The sequence below is a fragment of the Gallinula chloropus genome (assembly GCF_964237585.1).
Source record: "Gallinula chloropus genome assembly, chromosome: 20".
NCBI lineage: Eukaryota > Metazoa > Chordata > Aves > Gruiformes > Rallidae > Gallinula > Gallinula chloropus.
The window spans coordinates 10,322,171-10,341,969 of NC_140105.1; the positions used below are offsets into that span (position 1 = coordinate 10,322,171).

General features: G+C 50.9%; 1 protein-coding gene across 1 annotated transcript; it reads right to left on the reverse strand.

The window, feature by feature from the left end:
- Nucleotides 1-4,771: 4,771 nt before the first annotated feature.
- DUS1L (dihydrouridine synthase 1 like) lies at nucleotides 4,772-18,123 on the reverse strand. The gene is made up of 13 exons (XM_084273762.1): nucleotides 17,760-18,123; nucleotides 15,135-15,243; nucleotides 14,198-14,248; nucleotides 12,385-12,497; nucleotides 11,042-11,124; nucleotides 10,803-10,906; nucleotides 9,778-9,922; nucleotides 9,107-9,203; nucleotides 8,671-8,759; nucleotides 7,746-7,912; nucleotides 7,379-7,416; nucleotides 5,451-5,526; nucleotides 4,772-5,123 (listed from the first exon to the last, which is right to left on the reverse strand). The coding sequence occupies exons 1-13, from the start codon at nucleotides 17,994-17,996 to the stop codon at nucleotides 4,972-4,974; spliced, it is 1,461 nt and encodes a 486-aa protein (XP_084129888.1). The 5' UTR covers nucleotides 17,997-18,123; the 3' UTR covers nucleotides 4,772-4,971.
- Nucleotides 18,124-19,799: the final 1,676 nt, after the last annotated feature.

Consider the following 19,799-nt stretch of genomic DNA (forward strand, 5'->3'; position numbering starts at 1 on the left):
TTGCAGCCATGAGGAGAAACAGAGACACAGAGATGAGAGAGAGAGAGATTTGCACTGAACAGGTTTGCTGGGGGCGGCTGGTGACCCCGCAGAGGACTGGGGCTGAGAGACACTGTGACTCATGACTGCACCCATAGCAGTGACCCACGCCAGGGGTGCCCTGGGGAAAGGATTCACGTTGGAGAAGTTCATGGAGGACTCTCTCCTGTGGGTGAGACCCCCACAGTGCAGCAGGGGGAGGGTGTGGAATGAATGGCCTCCCCCCTCCCCCTACCCCAGCCGAGAAGGAAACCAACTCACAAGGGCCTGACCAAAGCCCCATCTCCCAGTCCCTGCCCCCCTGTGCTGCCATCGGGGGGAAGAAGGGAGTGAAATCATGACTAGAGTGAAGTCTGCTAAGAAGGGAGCGGGGAGGGAGGTCAGAGGTGTCTTAAGATCTGAAAGAGGAAAACAGCTCATGAAGAAGTAACCGAGAACCCCATTTTCTCCCAGTCCCTGCCCCCCTGTGCTGCGAGCGGGGGGAAGAAGGGAGCAAGATCAGGGCTAAAGGGAAGTCTGCTTAGAATGGAGGGGTGGGGGGAAGGTGCCACTGAGAACCCCATCTTCCCCAGTCCCTGCCCCCCCTGTACTGCGAACAGGGGGGAAGAAGGGAGCAAAATCCTGACTAAAGTCTGCTAAGGGAATGGTGGGGGGAAAGTGTTTTAAGATCTGGTCATGCTCCCAACTCTGGTTTCTTTGCTGTTCTTTGTAGTTGTAGTGTGTAGTGTAATAACATAGAGTAGTTTTTCTCTTCTTCACTTCGTGTTGAGTCTGTTTTGCCCACGTCGTTGCTGACAGAGTGATCTCTCCCTGTCCTTATTTTGACTCCTGAGCCTCTTCATGTATATTTTCTCCCCTGTCCAACTAAGAAGGGGAGTAATAGACTGATTTTGGTGGGCATCTGGCTTCCAGCCAGGGCTAAACCACCACAGGCCCGTTTAGGATTCTCAAGCAGAGGGCCCTTCCCAAATTCAGCAGCCTGAAGCCAGCTCCAGCCTTTCTTCTCCCTGGTAAGTGATTCTCTGCTGAGACTCTGCTTGTCAGAGGGGGGTTCTAAAATCCCCCTGAGTGGTTAAGAATAGAACCTGAAACTTTCACACAGCACCAGTCCACTCCTGTGCTCTAACAGTGGGTGTTTCTCACACAAATGCCTTTCCTGACTGAATTTTCTCTGGCACAGTGAGCAGGAGAATGACTGAGCTTCCTGATGCTTTTGGGAGCCTGTGTGGATGGGAAGGGCTCAGGTAAGCAGCTTGAAAGGCTGTTGATAATGAGCTTTTCATTAGATGTAGGAACTTGGAATGCTCGACGCCTTTCAGGTGTGTGTCTGTGTGAGGGAAGAAGTGGACTATTTCCACAGGAGGCAGGAGATGAGGTAGAGAAGCACTAATCACTGGGCTATTTGGTAAATGCCACACCCTTTCCCTCCCCCATGGTTTCTGTGCTAGTTCAAATTCACAAGACAAGCTAGAATAACACACACCAGCTTAGTGTCTAAACCTGATCTGAATACAAGGGTAGTCAGAAGTTATGAAAGCTGCTCCAAGTCTTGGTTAACAAGCTGATTAAGTTCAGAAGATGCTGTGCCCAGAGCATCATGGAAATATGTTCTGTCCAAGGGATGAGTAAATGAAATGGGAAGACTCAGTAGGAGAGTTTGAACTCCTTTTACTGTCATCATCTGTTGAAGGCCAGACCTAATTGGCAGCATTTAAGGCCAGACTCCAAAGGGCTGTGAAGGTCTTTTACCTCCTGTGGTCCCTCCAGGAATTAGTGTGAATGAGGGAGCACAGGGCAGGGAACACTGGCTGGATGCAGCCAGCTGGCTGGAGAGATGGGGGTGCACGTGATCATATGGGATGGGGAAGGTGCCTGCAGAAACAGCCTGGAAAATTGGACCATGGGATAGAAGACAGTGGCCATGAGGGTGAGTGTCATCATGCGAGGCCTCTGCCACGTGTGGTGCTCTGCTTAGTGATCGTAGTCAGGCTTGTGGCCTCTCTTGTTGTTAATGCTTTGAATGAGAATGTTCCTTGTAAAGAACTCTACAGCTGCCTGGAGTTCAGGGTACTTTTTCAGCAGGCTGTTCCAGTCCACATGGGAACTGGCTGTAAACTGTAATATAGCTTGTAATGCAGATTAAAATGCAGAATATCCTTTTAAAAGGATAGACAATGGCAGGACAAGGGGGATGGATTAAAACTAAAGGAGGGAAGGGTTAGATGAGATATTAGGAGGAAGTTTTTTTACAGAGAGAGTGGTGAGGGGCTGGAACAGGCTGCCCAGAGAGGGGGGTGGGTGCCCCATCCCTGGGGGTGTTCAAGGCCAGGTTGGATGGGGCCCTGGGCAACCTTGTGTAGCTCCAGGCCTGGAGGTTGGTGTCCCTGCCTGTGGCAGGGGTTTGGAGCTCTGTGATCCTTGGGGTCCCAGGCTGGGATTCTGTGATTCTGAACTAGACTCATGTTGCCAGGGCTCGGGGGGTGGGGGTTGTGTGTAATGTGCAGCATGAGCAGGGAATGGTTGTTGAGAATTTAAAAGCAAAGTGTTAAAAATGGTTTCTAACACCACTCAGGGTGTGCTGGTGCCTCCCCAGGCCTGAGGGGGCTGTTCCTGGTGTGTAACCAAAAAACCAAGTCTTGCCCCCGGCCTTTGGGGGCAGGGACAGGATGTCCCTATTCTCAGACCCCCTGTTGCTGTTTGTTTTCTGACCTTGGAGGCATTTTTGCTTCTGTCTGTCCCTGTTCAGCAATGTCTCCCTTTGCCAAGGCAGAGACTCTTCTGCACTGAGATGCTGGGCCTGTGCTGGGTGTCCTGGTGAGCTCCTCTCAGCCCCAGCACAGCTTCCAGAAGGGGTTACCTGGCAGGTTCTGACAGGCAGGGGGGGAATCTCTGCAATTGGGATTTTAGAAAAATAAATGACAGCTGAACCAGCATCAAGGGAGGAAACCACAGAAGCTTCTCACCTGGCTCCTGTCCTCCCAGATGTGTTCACAACAGCTGTACCACGTCCAGCATTGATGCTAAATGGCCTGTTTTATGTTATGTGTGTGTAAGTTATGTACCCAAATCACCTCAAATCTCTGGAGGTTCTGTAGCAGAGACTGAACTTAAGAACACAAAGTAACTGCTAAAGCAGGATAAAGGGTTGTGACTGTGAAAGGAAGTCACTCCCCCCCCCCCCACCTGCCAACCCCTCAAACCATCAGCTGCTCAGAACTAGAGCCCAGAAGCTCATGCAGAGTATCCCCTCAGTGCATCACGCCACACTGGAAGGTGGCTGCTTCCTAGGGCTTCATTTGCTTCATTTCTTGCAAAACTGACAGTGTGGTGGCTGAGGGAAATGCTGTGATGTATCTGGGTGTTAGTAAAGCCTTGGCCATGGCTTCCCACATCATTCACTGGAGAAACTGGCTGCTCAGGGCTTGGATGGGCATATTCTGTGAGGGGAGGAACTGGCTGGGAGGGGTAGGCCCAAAACATGGGGGTGAACAGACTTGGACCCAATATGGGGGGTTGTGGGGGGGGTTGTGTCACAGCTCAGCACTGCAGCCAGTTCGCTTCAGGGTCTCAGTGATCTGGACAAGGGGCTCTGGGGCACCTCTGGGGACGTTGGCAGTGGAGGAGTGTTGCTCTGGAAGGCAGGAAAGCTCCCCAGAGGAGCTGCAGAGTCTGAGGCAAACTGTGTGCAGCTCAGCAAGGCTGAGGGCTGTGTCCTGCCCCTGGGGCCCAACCACCTGAGGCAACGCTACAGTTTGGGGAAGAGGGGCTGGGAGAGGACCTGGGGTGCTGGTTGTGCCCCCTCCTGGGGCTGCTGCAGTCAGTGCACAGGGCTGTGCTGGCAGCTCTGCATTAACAGTGCTGAGTCTGCAGCAAACAGCCAGTGCTGTGAGGCTGGGTCACCAAGCCTGCAGTGAATCAATAAACTGCCTTCAGAACACACACCAGGGGATAAACATTTCAAAGCTGAGCTAAATTTCATGTCTTTATTTCAGCTTAAGCATGGGACAGGGCTTGAGTTCCATTGCTTCACTCTGTTCAACAGCTGCACACTCTTGGTCCTGTCTGGTTATTTTGGCTGCTGCTGTGCTTTACAGCACACTGCTCCCTGACAGGCTACACTGACCCAGTGCCTGGGAGGCTTCCACAGCCCAGGGTGAAAGCCAGGCAGGGATCTTGCAGGTGTCACCCTGCAGCTGGCTCTGAGACACTCAGACTTTACCAGGTGAGAAAGAACAATCATACAATTCAGTATGAGGCTCTGAGCAGGGAAAGGTTTATGGATCAGGTTCTAATTCACCACACAGTTTCAGACAACTCTATTAATATAGAGGTTTATTTTTTCCCCAACCTTTGGCTCCTGGGACACCATTAAGCTGTACAAACCCAGTGACTGTGAACATACAATGTTACAGCTACACCTTGGCAGCTTTGAAGTCGCATTTTCAGAGTACTGCTGGCTTCCTCTCTGCACTGAACACACCCTGCTGCAATGCAGCCAGCTGTGACACGCTGTCTGTCAGTGAAAAAACTCACTGACATGGCTATTTTCAGCACATCAGAAGGCTGCTCTAACACAAGAAACTTCTTCCCCAGTGTTAGAACTCAGGACAGGATGGGCTGATGGACACAGCCGAGGCAGAGTGTGCTGGCAGCTGCTGACCTGTGTTGCCCCCACCCAGAAGTGCAGCACTCTCACTCTTAGAAACACAGCAGAAGAAATTCAATTGCATCCTTTTTTTAATTATTTTTTTATTTCAAATGCAGGCTGATTCCCTGAGTAAGCAGCTTTGTACTTAAATAAACCTTTTCCAGAACTTAAAAGTAAAACCTGCGGAACGGATTCACCCAGCTGAGGGTGAGCTGGAGGCGGCGAGTTCTTTGGCCTGGGGAGCAGAGGCCTGGCTGGAGCTCCTGAGCTTCACCCCCACAGCATCACACTGCACTGTCACAGGCCTCCTTCAGCACAGCAGCGTCCCCCACAGCTACATCTCCTCTTCGACTCAGCGCTGGGGGCTGAATGACTCTTTGACTACTCTGCCATGAAAGGGATTTTTCATATTTGGTCTTAAAAAGTAATCCATGGCCTGAAGGAGCAGAGATGGGGAGGGGGGGGAGAAAACAAACCCAAAACCCTGAGATGAGCTGAGTGCACTGGTGAACAGAACAGCTCATCCCGTACAGTTGCAAAGAACAGGCTCTCACAGGCTGGAAAACAGGCAGCCCAAGGCTCTGGAAGCAGAATACTGCACACAGAAGGAAGAAAAGGCTTTTCAAGGTGGGCTGTGACATTTCAGATGGCTCTGTATGTGGGTATGTAGACTTTAACACCCACATTCAGACACTGTAACCCAGAAATGTCTCTCTGGAGCTGAGCTGTTTGCTCAATGACTTGTAAAGAGAGATGCACTTACCTGGGCAGTCTGCTGTCTCTTTGAAAGCTCTTTTCTTGCAGCATCCTCTGCACATGTTAAACACACACTTATTGCCCTGGGTTGGGATGGGGGGTAAAGAAGCTTGTATCAGTGGAAATAAAATGATTCTTTACTGTAATGAGCAACAAAGACATTCAGAGCTTTGGGAAAAAACATGACCTTGTCTATTAGGCAGCCACACCTCAGTCTAAGGAAGAGGACAGCACTGATGTCCTGTGAGGAGGAGTCCCAGGTATCAATTGTTTGTACACAGAGAACAAAACCCACCCAACCAACCAGAAGAATTTTCACATTCAACTTCTGCAACATCAGTACTCAGTTGGGCAGCCTGAGTTACACAACAGGAGCAGCCAAGTGCCACAGGCACTTCAGAACAAGCATGAGGACACTGGTTGCATGTGAGCTTGTAGTTCTCTGCAGAAGTAATATGTGAAACAGTGTCTGACAGGCTTGCTACAACCTAGCTATGCCTAAAATAAATGTTACCACAGCAATTATGTACCTACTTACAGCTTAACATATACCTGAGTATATATTAAAATACAAAGTGTGACCCTCAGGGGACAGCAACAGTTGAGTCCTGGGTAGCTGACAAGGTGGCTGGACTGGCCACAGTGTCTGTGGTGTCTGGGCTCAGCTGTGCTTAGGGATCCTTCAGGAAAGTGTTTGGTGTTTGTCCCTCCATCCCAGTTAAAAGTTACTTCACGTTTAGAGAGCCCTTGATTGAATCAGTGGTGGTGTTCTCCCCCATCCCATGCCACAGCTTAGAAACATGATGTAGAGAGGGGAAAAACAAGCCCAGGTCCCAGTCCCAGGGTTCAGGGGCTGCCTGCAACAGCACAGTGATGTAAGAGCAAAACAAGACAGACTAAACCCAGCGTCAGACAAGCAGGGTTGACACACCAAGCTGTGGCACCTGGATTAGCTATGGAACAGGAGGGCTCAGGGAACAAGCCAGGTAACACTCAGTGTTTTCCCAATAATCAACAGGTCAAGAAAACCATTTTTCATCTGTAGCTGCAGCTCCAAGTGGAGCCCCAGCTGGGTGCTGGGTGCCAGGTGCTTTAACAGCGTTACAACAGAGAGTGACTCCACCTGCCTGTGTCCTGGCATCCCACCTCCCCAGCTGTAACACTGCTTTTTCAGCTGGAACACAGGGAGTCCTTGCTCCTTATGCCCTGATTGTATGTCTGTGCACACAGGTCTATCAGCAGCTGTAAGGACACTCTGCTGACTCAGTTCAGCAACAGGTCCCTGTGAGGTGAACAGCCACCATCCCCAGGGGGAAACAAACACTCCCCCTGCCCCCCCAGCCTGAACAGCTGCCTGGGTTCACACTGCTGACTGTGAACACTGATGTTAAGCTGCTGCCAGAATCAGAGCTGTATGCAGCACTTTGGTGGGGTGTCCCCACACTGGAGCAGAGGGGCAGAATCTGCCCCCCCAGACCTGCTGGTTCCACTGCAGGGGTGCAGCCCAGGACATTGTTGGCTCATGTCTGGCTTTTCATCCTCCAGTACCCTCAAGTCCTTCTCCTCAGGGCTGCTCTCCATCCCTGCACTCTCCAGGCTGTACTGATACCAGGGGCTGCCACAACACATGAGCAGGACCTTGCACTGTGTCTTGTTGAACCTCATGAAGCTCCTGCTGGGCCACTTCTCAAGCTTGTGAAGTCCCTCAGGTGTGTCAACCCCACCAGTCAGCTTGGTGTCATCAGCAAACTTGCTGAGGGTGCAACTGATGCTGCTGTCTGTGTCCCTGCTGTAGAGATTAAACATCCCTGGTCCCAGTATGGGCCCTTGAGGGACAGCACTTGCCACTGATCTCCAACTGGACACTGAGCCACTGACCACTACAGGTTTGTTTAACTTTAATCTAATGTAAATGCTTTAATGGCACCAACTTACCTTGGGGTTTCCACACTGATCACATTTTGCATATTTGGCTGGAAAAGAGAGATACCAGATTTCAGCAATGGTATTTTTATGGAGAAGGAAACTAATTAAAACAATCAGGAGCAGACAAAGCTTGGCACATTTCCAGCCACAACTTAGTTCATAAAGCATTTTGATCTTGGAAGACCTACTCCTTTGACCCTTGCTTTCTTTATTAATTAACCTAATTTGACTCACACTGCCTACCACCAAAACCTCCTGAAGGTAACCCCCTCTTTTTAAAGAAGTTTCTACATAAACAGTGAAAATAAATAGCAGCAAAATTCACGTCACAGGTGGTGTCAGCAGCTTCCCATGCATGTCTGTAAATGGAACTTACGCTTCAGAGATGGATCAAAGGTTTTATTTGGATTTCTTAACTTCTTTTTTTGCTTGTTCTTTGACAGAAGCTCAGGATTTCCATCCTCCTCCTCTTCTAAAGCCCGTTTCCCTCGCACACCTTTTTCAGTCTCACTGGCTCCGTTCTCCTTGCATCTCTCCTTTGGCCTGAAACAGTGAATATCATCTTAAGCTGGCTGAAGGGAAGAAGTAAGTGTTCCCTGGCCACTCTTCTGGTTTCCATGAATCTGGGTAACCTGGAAACCTTTCTATCACAGCTAAATTACAGGGATGTGGAACAGAAGAGCCTAACTTGTTGCTAACATTGGCTATTAGCAACAAACAGGCTGTCAGATATACTGCTTGGAAAGTCAGTGGAAGTTGGCCAGTTAAAATTAGGCACCTGTTGACCTGTTATTCCCTGTTCTTACTTAAGTATTTACTTTATTTACCTAAGGATTAATCTTGACACACTTGTTCTCTTCTTCAGCCCAAGGTTCATAACAGAGAAGGAATAAGCTCTCTGAAAAGCCTGTCCATGGAACACAAGGTTCCTTTACAGGACACACTTCAGTTCCCATCTCTGCCACCCTGGCAGCTACCAGCAACACATAACAATAGAGTATTGTCAGGGAGCATCTCTCTTGCACATCAAGTTCTCCTTCTGCACTGCAGAGCAATTCTGGGTTTTTACTTTTCAGAGATAAATCTGAGGAGGATCTAAAGGAGAAGGTGCACACAATGAGTGACATGCCCACAAAGCAAGCAGGAGTGAGGGAAAAAACCCAGAATAAAAATAAATTCAAAGTCTTCACTTATTTTCAAATGAATGTAAGCTCCTTAGAACAGAACTGGGCTGCTCTGTACTGATAGTATGGGTGGAGAGGGCCTATGGGTACCCAGCCATGTTAGAACAGACAACTCACCCTGGCCTGATGTATGGCTGACAGATCCAGTGGAAAAAAGGCAACCCTTCTTTTGGCTTTTCTCCTTCCTTCTGATTAGCTATTTCTTCCTGCAGCACAGAGTTACAGTCAGTTATCATAGAGTTCTCAAGAAACACTCTAAATAATACTTCAAACTCCAAGAAACCACAACTGGAATTTAAACTAACAGTTACTGACAGTTAAACAAATAACCTCTGCTAGGACAGATGAACTGAAAGAGATTGGTAACCCCTAAATCACATCAATGCTGTGTCAGGCTGTTCAGATTTAAGGGGCTGCTACTGTAGTGACTACCAATATCAAGCAACAACATTCCAGTGAAGTGACTAACAGACATCAACTGCATGACATACATGGTAAGCTCCCACCAAGTGTGGACAGTGTTGTTCTGTGAGATTAGGGCCCATCTTGGTACCTGGCATCGTAGCTTCAGCTCCCTGTTGACATCTACAATGCCCTCTAGAGTCTTCACTTTGGCTAATTCTTCACGCAGCTGCTGGTAAACTTGAAGCCTGAGGCAAATCCCAAACATCAAGTCATGTTTAGTCATTGCTGGACCAAGGAGATCAATTAAAATGTCTTTATAAAAACTGTACAGATTTTTCTTGCTGCACTTGCTTTTCTTTCTATGAAGTCCAGAGTAGAGCACACACAGAGTCACTCCTCCTCTCCAAGCCAGTACCTGGCACACAACCACGGTGCTCTGAGATAACCTAACACAAACGTACCAGCTGCTCCTCAGCAACTGCCCATGGCCAGGCTCTTACTCCACAATACATGCAAGACAGCTTGCCTCACAAGGAGCAAACATGAGTTAACCCCTGGCTGCTGCACAGGGCCTGTGTGCATACGTGTGGTTACCACAGGGCACCGTGAGCTCACGCCCTCGCTGGGCCTGTGGGAACTTGTTGACTCCCCGTGCTCTGCTTCCCAAAGGCCTCAGCCCACATTCCCTTCAGCCAGGTCCAGGAAAGGAAACCTTGCAGCACACTAATTCTGGTCAAACAAATCCTTGTCCAGAAGAGTCAGACACTTGCTAAGCAGGAGGAGCCCTGGAAACGTGGAGAGTTTCCAGGAGATACTCACGTGTGATGCCAGAGCTTGAAGAGATGGGCCCTAACGTACGACAGGGGACAGGGGTACTTCTGCACGATCTCCAGGTACTCCTCAGCCATCTCCCACACCAGGGGGTTTCGGCCCTCAAACAGAGCTGGGTTATGAAGATTACCTTCTGGGGAAGGAGAAAAATACTCAAACTTCCATTTCAGGATGGAAACAGGAAAGCAAATCTAGGCTGCAGAGCGTGGGCAGCTCTGTTGGGGTTCTACCAGCCAGTCCCTGACACATGTACTCACAGGGCCCATGAAACTCTGGCCTGACTGCAGGATACTGTGTTCCTTGTACAGTTCTTAACTGAGCCAAAGAGCTCATATTGAATTAAAGTACATTTTCCACAAATGCATCCAATCTTGACACAAAAAGAGTAAAGACAAAAGAAAAATCACTGCTTTTGTTGTCCAGTGGTTAAGTACTTGGCCAGTGATGGCTCTTACCTTATGTCTATTCACATTTGCCTGGCCAAAGCTTACAGATACTGCTGCTCACTAGGCTTTTCTCTACCAGCTTCACAAGCCTTCTGTTAACCAGTACTTCCTAAAAATAAGATTCTACAATCTCCCAGAAAATATGTTTAATTGTTTTAACCATCCAAGTGAGTGGAAGTTTCTTTCTGATGTCTCTCCTAGCTCTTCCTGTAGGGACTCACACCAATTCTTTCTTGTCCCAACACAACATGAACCACCTGCAGGAATATTAGATGCACTTACTGAATCAAGATCCACTCAAACATTTAATGGATTAACAGATGTCTGGAAAACACTCCAGGATGACAGGGCTTTGATATGCCTTTGTCAGGTAATTAGATTTGAGGTGTCCAAAGCAGCAATTCTTACAAATCCTAAATGATTCCCAGTGCTGGGAAGAGACAGCCAGGATAAGAGGAAAGAGAATGGCCACTCATAAGCTGTATATATTAATGTAGATGGGGGTGCTGAGAGAGTAAACAACAGTTCATATTCTCATGTTTTGAGTAAGAGTTTGGGGGTTTTTACCTGCACTCATGACACCATGCACTCCTGTCTTACGGATACATTCCTCCACATCCCTGAGACACTGGATGTTTCCATTTGCAAACACAGGAATGCTTACAGCTTTCCTACACCAGAGAATAAAGAGATGCACAAAATTAGAGCCAACCCCCAAATTCTACTCCTGGCACACAGCTGTGTTTTCTCTTCAGTGCCACTGCACACCCTGCTTCCAATCCCTGGCAGTGGCAGTGCTGACTGACCTGACAGCTTGAATGTGCTCCCAAGAGGCCACACCAGCAAGGGGTCCCTTCTGCTCCTTGGTGCGGCCGTGCACAGTCAGCAGCTGAAACACAGAGTTGCATTTACTCTCCCTGTGTAAGAATCACTGACCAAACCCACTGACAGAACCTTCCTTCTACCCCATACTTCATGGGGCACCACTGAACTCCCACTGCTGTGTCAACAATTCCTGTGTCACAGAAAGGTACCAGCAGCTCACCTACCACTGCACAGCCTAGGGCTTCTTTCAGCCTGCTATTCCACAGCATTCCAAGATCCTACCCTGAGACAACCCACACACCCCCTGTTGTGCTGGCTCCCAGTCAGATTCACTTTGGAACTTGTGATATATTGGTGTGGCTTGCTCCTCAGCAGAAGGCTGAATACTGCCAGTCCTAGCTCTAACTACAGACCACCTCTTCCAGTTCTGCTGAAGTCCTAGACAGCTGCCTGTTTCTTCTCTAGCAGTGGCACCACGTGGTACTGCTTCTCCTGCAGCCCTGGGGGTCTCATGCACTCACACTGCTCCTGCAGCCTGTGCCACACTGCGATGCCTGACTAACCACAGTGATGGGTGCTGTGCAGGGATTACAAGAGACTCTGCTCTGCCCTGGTCAGACCCCACCTGGAGTGTTGTGTCCAGTTCTGGGCTCCCTGGGATAAAACAGACAGGGATCTCCTGGAGAGAGTCCAGAGGAGGGCTATGAAGGTGATTAAAGGCCTGGAGCTCCACTGTGAGGAAAGGCTGAGTGAGCTGGGGCTGTTCAGCCTGGAGAAAAGATGCCTGAGAGGGGATCTGATCGATGGTTCTCAATAGCTGAAGGGTGGGACACAAGGGGATATGGGCAACCTCTTCTCAGTGTCTGTGGGGACAGGATAAGGGGCAATGGCCTCAAGTTGGAGCACAGGGAGTTCTGCACCAATGTGTGGAAGAACTTCTTCCCAGTGAGGGTGAGGGAGCCCTGGGACAGGCTGCCCAGGGAATGTGGAGTCTCCTTCTCTGGAGAGATTCCAGACCTGTCTGGATGCCGACCTGTGTGACCTGTCCTAGGGACCCTGCTTGGGCAGGGGGTTGGACCCCATGGGCTCTGGAGGTCCCTTCCAACCCCTGTGATTCTGTGATACTGCAGAACTCTTCTCTATCACGCTGCTGACCTGCTGCCTACGACTGCAGATCCCTTCGATCTCTCTGCACCCCAGATTCTCTGTCTGTAAAACAGTGTAACCTGCTCATCTCTGCACTACACCAAGAGCTGCTCACCAGGTGCTGCACAGAGACATGTGCCCAGTCAAGAGTAGAGAGAGCAGCTAGCTGGCTCCTTACCTGGCAGCCAGCCTTCTCCAGCATCTGTGCATACTTCACTGTCTTGTCAATTTCTGGGAACACGCGGATTTTGCATGTGATGGGAACAGAGAGCTTCTCGTTAGCCAGTAAGACTGGGAAAGATTGAAAAGACAGGTAAGTGGGCTGCACAATGCTATGGAAAGTGCCTCCTCTCCTCAAGGTCTGATACTGGGTGTGGTATAGAAAAAGCCTAAACAGTTAATGCTATGCAGTTCTCACAGCTTACCCAGTCAGCAATGCCCTCTGCAACCCTCATTACACAGGTTAATCAAGCAATAGTGAAACATGAAGCACAACATCTGCATTCTAATAAGAAGGCATGAAATAGTCAGCATTTAATACCCCTAACATTCCCACTGCAGCAAACCTTCACTTCCAAGGACCACCCCCTGAAAGTCCTAATCACTGGTACAGGTTTGCTATTGTCACAGGCTACTGCACTCCTCCTATGCCAAGACCATTAACACTTGCTTGTCCACCTTTCCTACAAGAGATGCTTTGCTTCTTTCCAAATTATCACCCCAAGTAGAGTCCTGTTCATGGCAGGCAGAGGCTTAGCAGCTGAGGTAGGCAGTGGACCCATATAAGCAGTAAACAGAAGTTACAGAGTCAGGGTGAGATCTAGAGCAACATGTTAAACTCCCATTGTCTTTACACAGGGCATGGAAACAGCAAGTACTAAAGAGACAGCTAATGAAGACAGTCAACAGGAAAACACTGAGCAGTGACATGCCTGAAGTTCTCCTCTTCCAGAGCTCAGAGGGATAATGTAGGAATTCAGGTGCTTTCTTCCACTCTGAACCCCAGCAGCTCTAACAATAGGTACCCCCTATCACCCCTTAGCAAGGTGTATACAACAGGAACAAGCAGAACACAGAACTCCATCATTTTAAAGTCTGGGGGAGAAGGAGGAAGAGGAAGCTTGGCCCACCTTTTATACAACAGCCTAATGAGGCAACTCTCCCACTAGACAGCCTGGGTTGTCCCCCAGCTAGATGATGTGGGTTCTCTTCTCACCGTGGGGCTGTTCTGATTTGCATCTTTCACTCCAAAGTGCCCTAACAACCACATCACATGCCAGACAGGGAAGCACTGTGTATCTTTCCAGGTTCTAAGCAGTGCCTTTGTGCCAAACATCACTCAAGATCCCTAGACCATGGGGAATGAAAACAAAAAACAGCACCCTAACTTCACAGTTCAGACACTTGCTCTCAGGAGGGGTGAAAGCCACTCTCAGCTCTACACCATGGCCAAAACCTTGCTCATTAAATCAGTGCCAGATGTATTTCTTAAGAAACCCAAACCAACCATGATCCTGTTCCCAGCTGCCATCAGCTGTCTGAGAACATCCTACACAAATCTGGTAAAGGGAGGGGTGTAACTTGCTACGCTGGGGCCAGAAACAGTACACTGAGCTGAGCAGAGAAAGGCAGCTGTGGCTCCAAGCAGAAACACAGCTCCTGGCACCCAAGAACTTCAAAGTGAACAAGCAAGGCACTGGGGGTTTTGCTGGGCTTTTTTAGAGTTAGAGAGCCATCAAGCTGTCCTTAGATGGGGACTCAACTGACTCACTTGCACCTAAAGCCTTTCAGCAGATCTAACATGAGTTTGTAGTAAGGTACCACCAAGTATCTTGAGGGTGCTACTGGAACACAGCAAGAAAAAAAGCCCCAAACACCATCCTCCCAAAAGAACCATGCCACATCTCCTTTCCCCCCAAAGCCCCTAAGCCTCCTCTCAGTCATGAGTTCATCCCATTCCCTCTCAAAGTGAAGCCTCTCTAAAGACTTACTCATCCTCTGAAGAAGATCCCACTCCTCTTGCAGAAATGCTCCATAGTGACCTGTAGCAAGACAGCAAATGACAGACACACAGAAGAGTCAGATTCTGGAGTATCCAGCTCTCACACACGTTCAGATACAGAGATCCAGACACTCATATGCTGCACTGGCAGGAACAGAGGTGCTCTGTCCACCCAGCCTGGAAGAGCTGGCCTGCCTTGCTGCCCATGCCACCCCGGATTTACAGGATAAACAATGAATCCCAGCTTTTACTGCTACTCCCTAAGGCTGGCAGCTGAAAATCCAACTTTCAAGGGTTTATACCAAGCCTTTAAAAATTCCCTTCAGGATAAAACCTGATCAGATTGAGAGATCTGTTTGCCCTGGGCACCACTGAGCATTTCCCATTCACCTCTGGAAGAGGAATAAGCAGTTACTGAACAAATCTTTCCTCAACACCCTAACAGATCCAAACTTTTCAACCCCCAGTCCTGGTTTCCAGGCACAGCTCTCTCTCTGCAGCACCTTTAAGGGATTCAGCAGGTGTTATCCTCTTACACATTAATGTGAATAAACTCTGTGCAAGTACCAAGGAAGCAGGGGGCTGGGTGCCTGCATGCTAGGATTTTCAATGCAGTTTTGCAAAGTTAGGCTGTTTGAGCAACTGAGGTCAGAAAGAAAACCAAGCTCTTGCTAAAAGCACTTTTTCTGAAGGGTGTTCTAGACACAAGAGCTGACTTTTGCTCAAAAGAAGCTGGGATTATTACCATACCCAATTTTTGGCTTAGGTACTGCAAAGCATTACTTGTTTAAGCAGGTCTGATGAGCAGTACTGCAGCTGCCCCCCTACACCAAGGCCTAATTAGGTCCTCTTGATGTTTTACCACCAACACTCACATCTGAAACATGCCATTTCTCTGTTTATCCAGGGGTCAGATTTGCACATACCTCTCTTTGCAATCATTTGGGGGCAACCCAAATTGAGGTCTATGGCATCACAATAATCCTGAGCCAGCAGTGCAGCCTGGACAAACACCTCAGGGTCATTGGCACAGAACTGAGACAAGGAAAAGCAGAAGAGTCAGACAACAGCTTCCTTCAAGTACCACCAACATGTTGTGATGTAGTTAGGAAGCAATTACTTGCTACAGAAAACAGGAGTAATATGCACTGTTAATCACTGCAAACACCATGCCTCAAAAAATAACCCCCAATCCCAAATAAAACCTGTGATGTTTACCAGCTACAGACCTTCAAATGACCACATGGGAAAGATGAGCATTCCAGAGACAAGTATTTCCAGAACATTTTACATACAGTAGCCAAGAAGGAGAGGAACAGCTCTTACAATCCTCTGCAGAACAAAGAGCTGCAGCACTTGTAAAGGTGGCAGAGGAGACAAGTGTTACCTGTGGTGTCTCTGGGTCTTGAGACAATTCACCAGTAAACACCACTGCCTCTACAATGAATTCACATTAGTGTGGAGTGTGAAACACACACTGGGCTGTTAGACAAATGCTTAGTCTCAAATGTAATTAGTATTACATTTAAAGCACAGTGTAAAACCCAATTTATTGAGGAAAATGAGGTTAATGTCAAGCTGCTTTACTGAAGAGGACAGAGCCAGACCACTCTTCTCATCTGTGCTTTTAAACAGATTGTCTAAAGTTCATTCATTATTGACTGGCAAGAACGCCCTCACATCTTTAAATAACATGGATTTAAAGTCAAGCATGTGTGAGCAGAAGGTGCTACTTCAACCCTACAGCACCACACAATTTAGGGCTGACACCCACCCAAACCTGAAAAGGCATTTGTTTTCTCTGAGATGGTTGAAACAAAAACCTCCCAGCAAACCACATCAGTGAGGACTTTTACACAGGAAACAAAGCCCCCAGAGCAGGCTGGGCTCAGATCTACCTAAATCTATTCTCAGGAGCCTGTGACCAAAACCCTAGGTGGCCCTGAAATACTGCAGAACTCTGACAGGCTTGCTGCACTGAGTCAGTTCAAAGACTAGACTGCTCCAGTTAGTTCTGTGCCTTGTGTCCAGTAGTGCCCAGTGGGAAGCACAATAAATAAATACAGCAACCTGGCAGTAGCTGGTGCTTTTCAGGTAGGCTGCCCAGAACATGCAGCTCACTGAGCTGAAGATCTGTGTTCAAAAGACATTTCTGCCACCTCTGTTTTTCTGTGCCAGTAGAAACGACCTCCTGTGAAAAGAGGAGAGTACACAAGACTGTGCTGAGACAGACTGGAGGTGCACCCCATCCTATGTTGGTCACAGTAAAGAACAGACATTTGTGGGACAGCAGGAGCTGGAAAGCATCTTTAGGGACTCTGGAAGCAGATGTGGTGTTTCCATCACCTGGTGACCCTCAACAGTTTTCCTTCATTTGCTTTCTAAATCACACTGTGAGCTTTCAGCATCCAGGCCACACCACGACACTGAATGCTGCAGTTTATAACTCTCACTACCCACACTTAACACTCCTTTCCTGCTTGTCATACTTCAACTGGCTTCTCTCAACTCTCCTCTCAGCCTCAGAAGACACTTCTCCAGGATGAAGAGTCCCCATCCATTTAACTGCTCCACACGCAGAGGTCACGCCTGGGCCTGCTCATAGAATCACAGAATCGTAGGGGCTGGAAGGGACCTCGAGAGATCATGGGGTCCAACCCCCCTGCCAGAGCAGCTCCCTAGGACAGGTCACTCAGATAGGCATCCAGATGGGGCTGGAATCTCTCCAGAGATGGAGACTCCACACCCCCTGGGCAGCCTGTCCCAGGGCTCCCTCACCCTCACTGGGGAAAAGTTCTTCCCCATGTTGGTGTGGAACTTCCTGTGCTCCAACTTGCAGCCATTGCCCCTTGTGCTGTCCCCACAGCCACTGAAAAGGGGCTGGCTGATTCCCCCTGCATCCCCTGCTTCAGATAATTACAGACTTTAATTAGGCCCCCCCTTAGTCTTCTCTTCTCCAGGCTGAACAGCCCCAGCTCACTCAGCCTCTCCTCACAGGGAGCCTCCTGTGTGAACCGGCGGCTCCGCAGGCCCCTCTCCCTCGCTGGGATGAGGCCCCTGTGCCTCACGCAGGGCTCAGACAGCAGAAGCAGCACAAACTTTAACGTGTGTCCCATCTCCAGAGAGCTACACAAACACCTGTGACCCTCCAGCGTTACCAGACCTCGAACAACCCTCCACTCTGGGAGACCAACCACTAATCCATCCCCGGGTCGGAAAGCCTGTGAGAAGCCCAGTGCTCCCGTGTGGTGAGGACACCAAATCCCCTCTGCTGGGCACAGAGCACCACTCTTGTCTCCATGAGCTGCCCAGCGGTATTCAGGCAAAGCCAGAGATCCCTCTGCCGACCCCGTATAACCGCTTTAGAACCCGGGCGAGCCCCGGCAGCCTGAACACGGGCACTCGGAGAACGTGTGTGGGCGGACGGCGAGGGCGGCTTCGGCCCCGCCGCCTCGCTTGACAGGGAGAGCCCCGGGAAGCTGCTGCCGGGGCCGGGGCTGACCGGGAGGGGCCGGGGCTGACCGGGAGGGGCCGGGGCGGGCGCCGCTCACCTGCACGATGAGCGGGCGGTCTTCGGGACAGGCCTCGCCGTACAGGTTCTCGCGGCGGTAGTTGGCGTCCCTGAGGAAGACCTGGGCGTGCAGCATCGGCGTGTAGCAGAGCTGGGCGCCGTGGCGGCGGCTCAGCAGCCTCCAGGCCAGCTCGCTCTGGTCCACCATGGGCGCCACCACGTAGTGGGCGCTCCGCAGCGTCTCCCTCCAGAAGGCCTCCCCGCGCAGCTTCGGCATCTCCCGCCGGCCCGGCCGGGCAGCGCTGCGGCCGGGTGCCGCCACCCGCCGCCGCCCCGGGGCTCGCAGCCGCCGCCCGAGTCTCGGAAGCCGGCGCGATCGCGGGGCCCTGCCAGGGCAGCGAGGCGGCCGGACGGTGCCACCGCCATCTCGCTCCGGCCGGCCCGCCGGTGTAGCTGCGCGACCGGCCCCTCCGGAAACCGTGGAGCTGCCGGCAGGTGGCCGAGTGAGGAAGAATCCGGGCGACGGCAGGGCCGGAGCGGCCCGGGGCGGAGGCCGCGCGGCCCCGGTTTCCTGTCGCGGCGGCGGGCGCAGGACGCGGCTCCAGACGCCTTTCCAAGCGCCGCCTGCCGGGGCTCGGCCCCTCCGCGGTCCGCGAGCGGGTGCCACGGGCGGTCTCCCCGCGGGCCCTGGGCCAGCACCGGCAGCCCCCGCCCGTCACCCGGCCCGTGCCCCCCCCCACCCCCCCCGGCCCCGCTCGCCTGGGCCAGGTCGGCTGCGGCCTCTGCCCCAGCAGCGGCCCTTGAGCTGCGGCCGAGCTCTGGGCAGTCCCAGGCGATGGGGGCAGAGAGGGGCGCACGGCCCGGGCCGCTGAACCGAAAGGAACCGCGGTCAGGACAAACCCGCTGATGCTGCGGCCCGTGGCAGAGCTGCCGGGCCCCGGGGCGGGCACAGGGCAGGGTGGCCGCTGCTCCGCTGCCGGCGCCTTCCAGAACACAACCCCCCCCGGCTCCGGGCGGAACAGCGACCGACCCTTCGGCACAGGGGTTTAGACAGAGATTGTGTTGTTTCAAGAGGGAAAAGCTCAGCATCCTCACAGCAAAGCACGGGAGCAGCGTTCCCTGCCGAGCCCCACTGGTCCTGTGAAGGGACAGGCTCTCACCTTCCCAGGGCAAGTCCCCCGTCAAACCCTGTGGCTGTGCTGAGCCCTGCCGCGGGGCTCAAGAGCCCCTGCTCCTTCCCTCCCCTCTCCCACTACCTTCCAGGGGCATCACCAACCCGTTCTGCTATCCTTCAACACTCCCCTTCCCTCACACAGCTGCTCCAGCGTTACTTTTTCTTCCTTTTGACCCCAATTTGCTGGCACCTGATCCTAACTATTTGCAGGACAAAGCAAGATGTGCTTCACTGACCACTGTTCCACCTCTTGGGATTTACTTGACATCTACTTCAACACCAGAAATCTTCCCCAGCTAATGCTGCTGTTTGAAGTCACCCAGTCTGTTACCCTGTGACCCTCCTTGCCTTTTTTGGTTAATTAAGAAACCTGATATTTGGCAAGAAAGGTGCATTTCCTCTCTCCTGAAGGAGGTGGTAGAGCAGAAAAGAATAGCTTTAATGCTCTGTGCCAAACATTGGTATAGTCACTATTAACTACATACACAAACATTGCATATTGAAGGTATGCTGCTGTCCTGGTTTTACCCCGGAGATCCAGGCAGCTGCCTGCTCTTTAAAGGAGAAGAGGAGGGGGAGAAGGGGGTGTGAGGGAAGGGAAGGGAAAAGGAAGGGGCATATAACAACCCCAAAACCAAGAAACCAAAAGCCCGTGGGTTGGGATAAGGAGAGTTCACTAGAATAGCAGAAAGATCAAATATAACAATGCTACAGGACTTTAGAGCAAAAATCTATGAAACTGTTGCTACCCAATGCAGTGTATCACCGAACCCACAGCTCAGGCTGTGCCACCCAGAGCCCGACCGTCCCCCAAAACCCGCGTGTCCTGGAGCCGCCCCCTGCTCCTCCCATCAGCCCCCGTTAAACTGAGCAGGACGTGACTAGCATGGAATACTCTCTTTGGCC

Bases quoted from the DNA above. Each gene is read 5' to 3' on its own strand.
- DUS1L (XM_084273762.1), bottom strand. From the start codon at position 17,996: ATGCCGAAGCTGCGCGGGGAGGCCTTCTGGAGGGAGACGCTGCGGAGC. The intron at 9,204-9,777 runs GTGAGTATCTCC...GATTTGCCTCAG, and splicing joins TTCAAGCTCTGGCATCACAC to GCTTCAAGTTTACCAGCAGC. The intron at 5,124-5,450 runs GTAAGTGCATCT...CTGCTCCTTCAG, and splicing joins AGAGACAGCAGACTGCCCAG to GCCATGGATTACTTTTTAAG.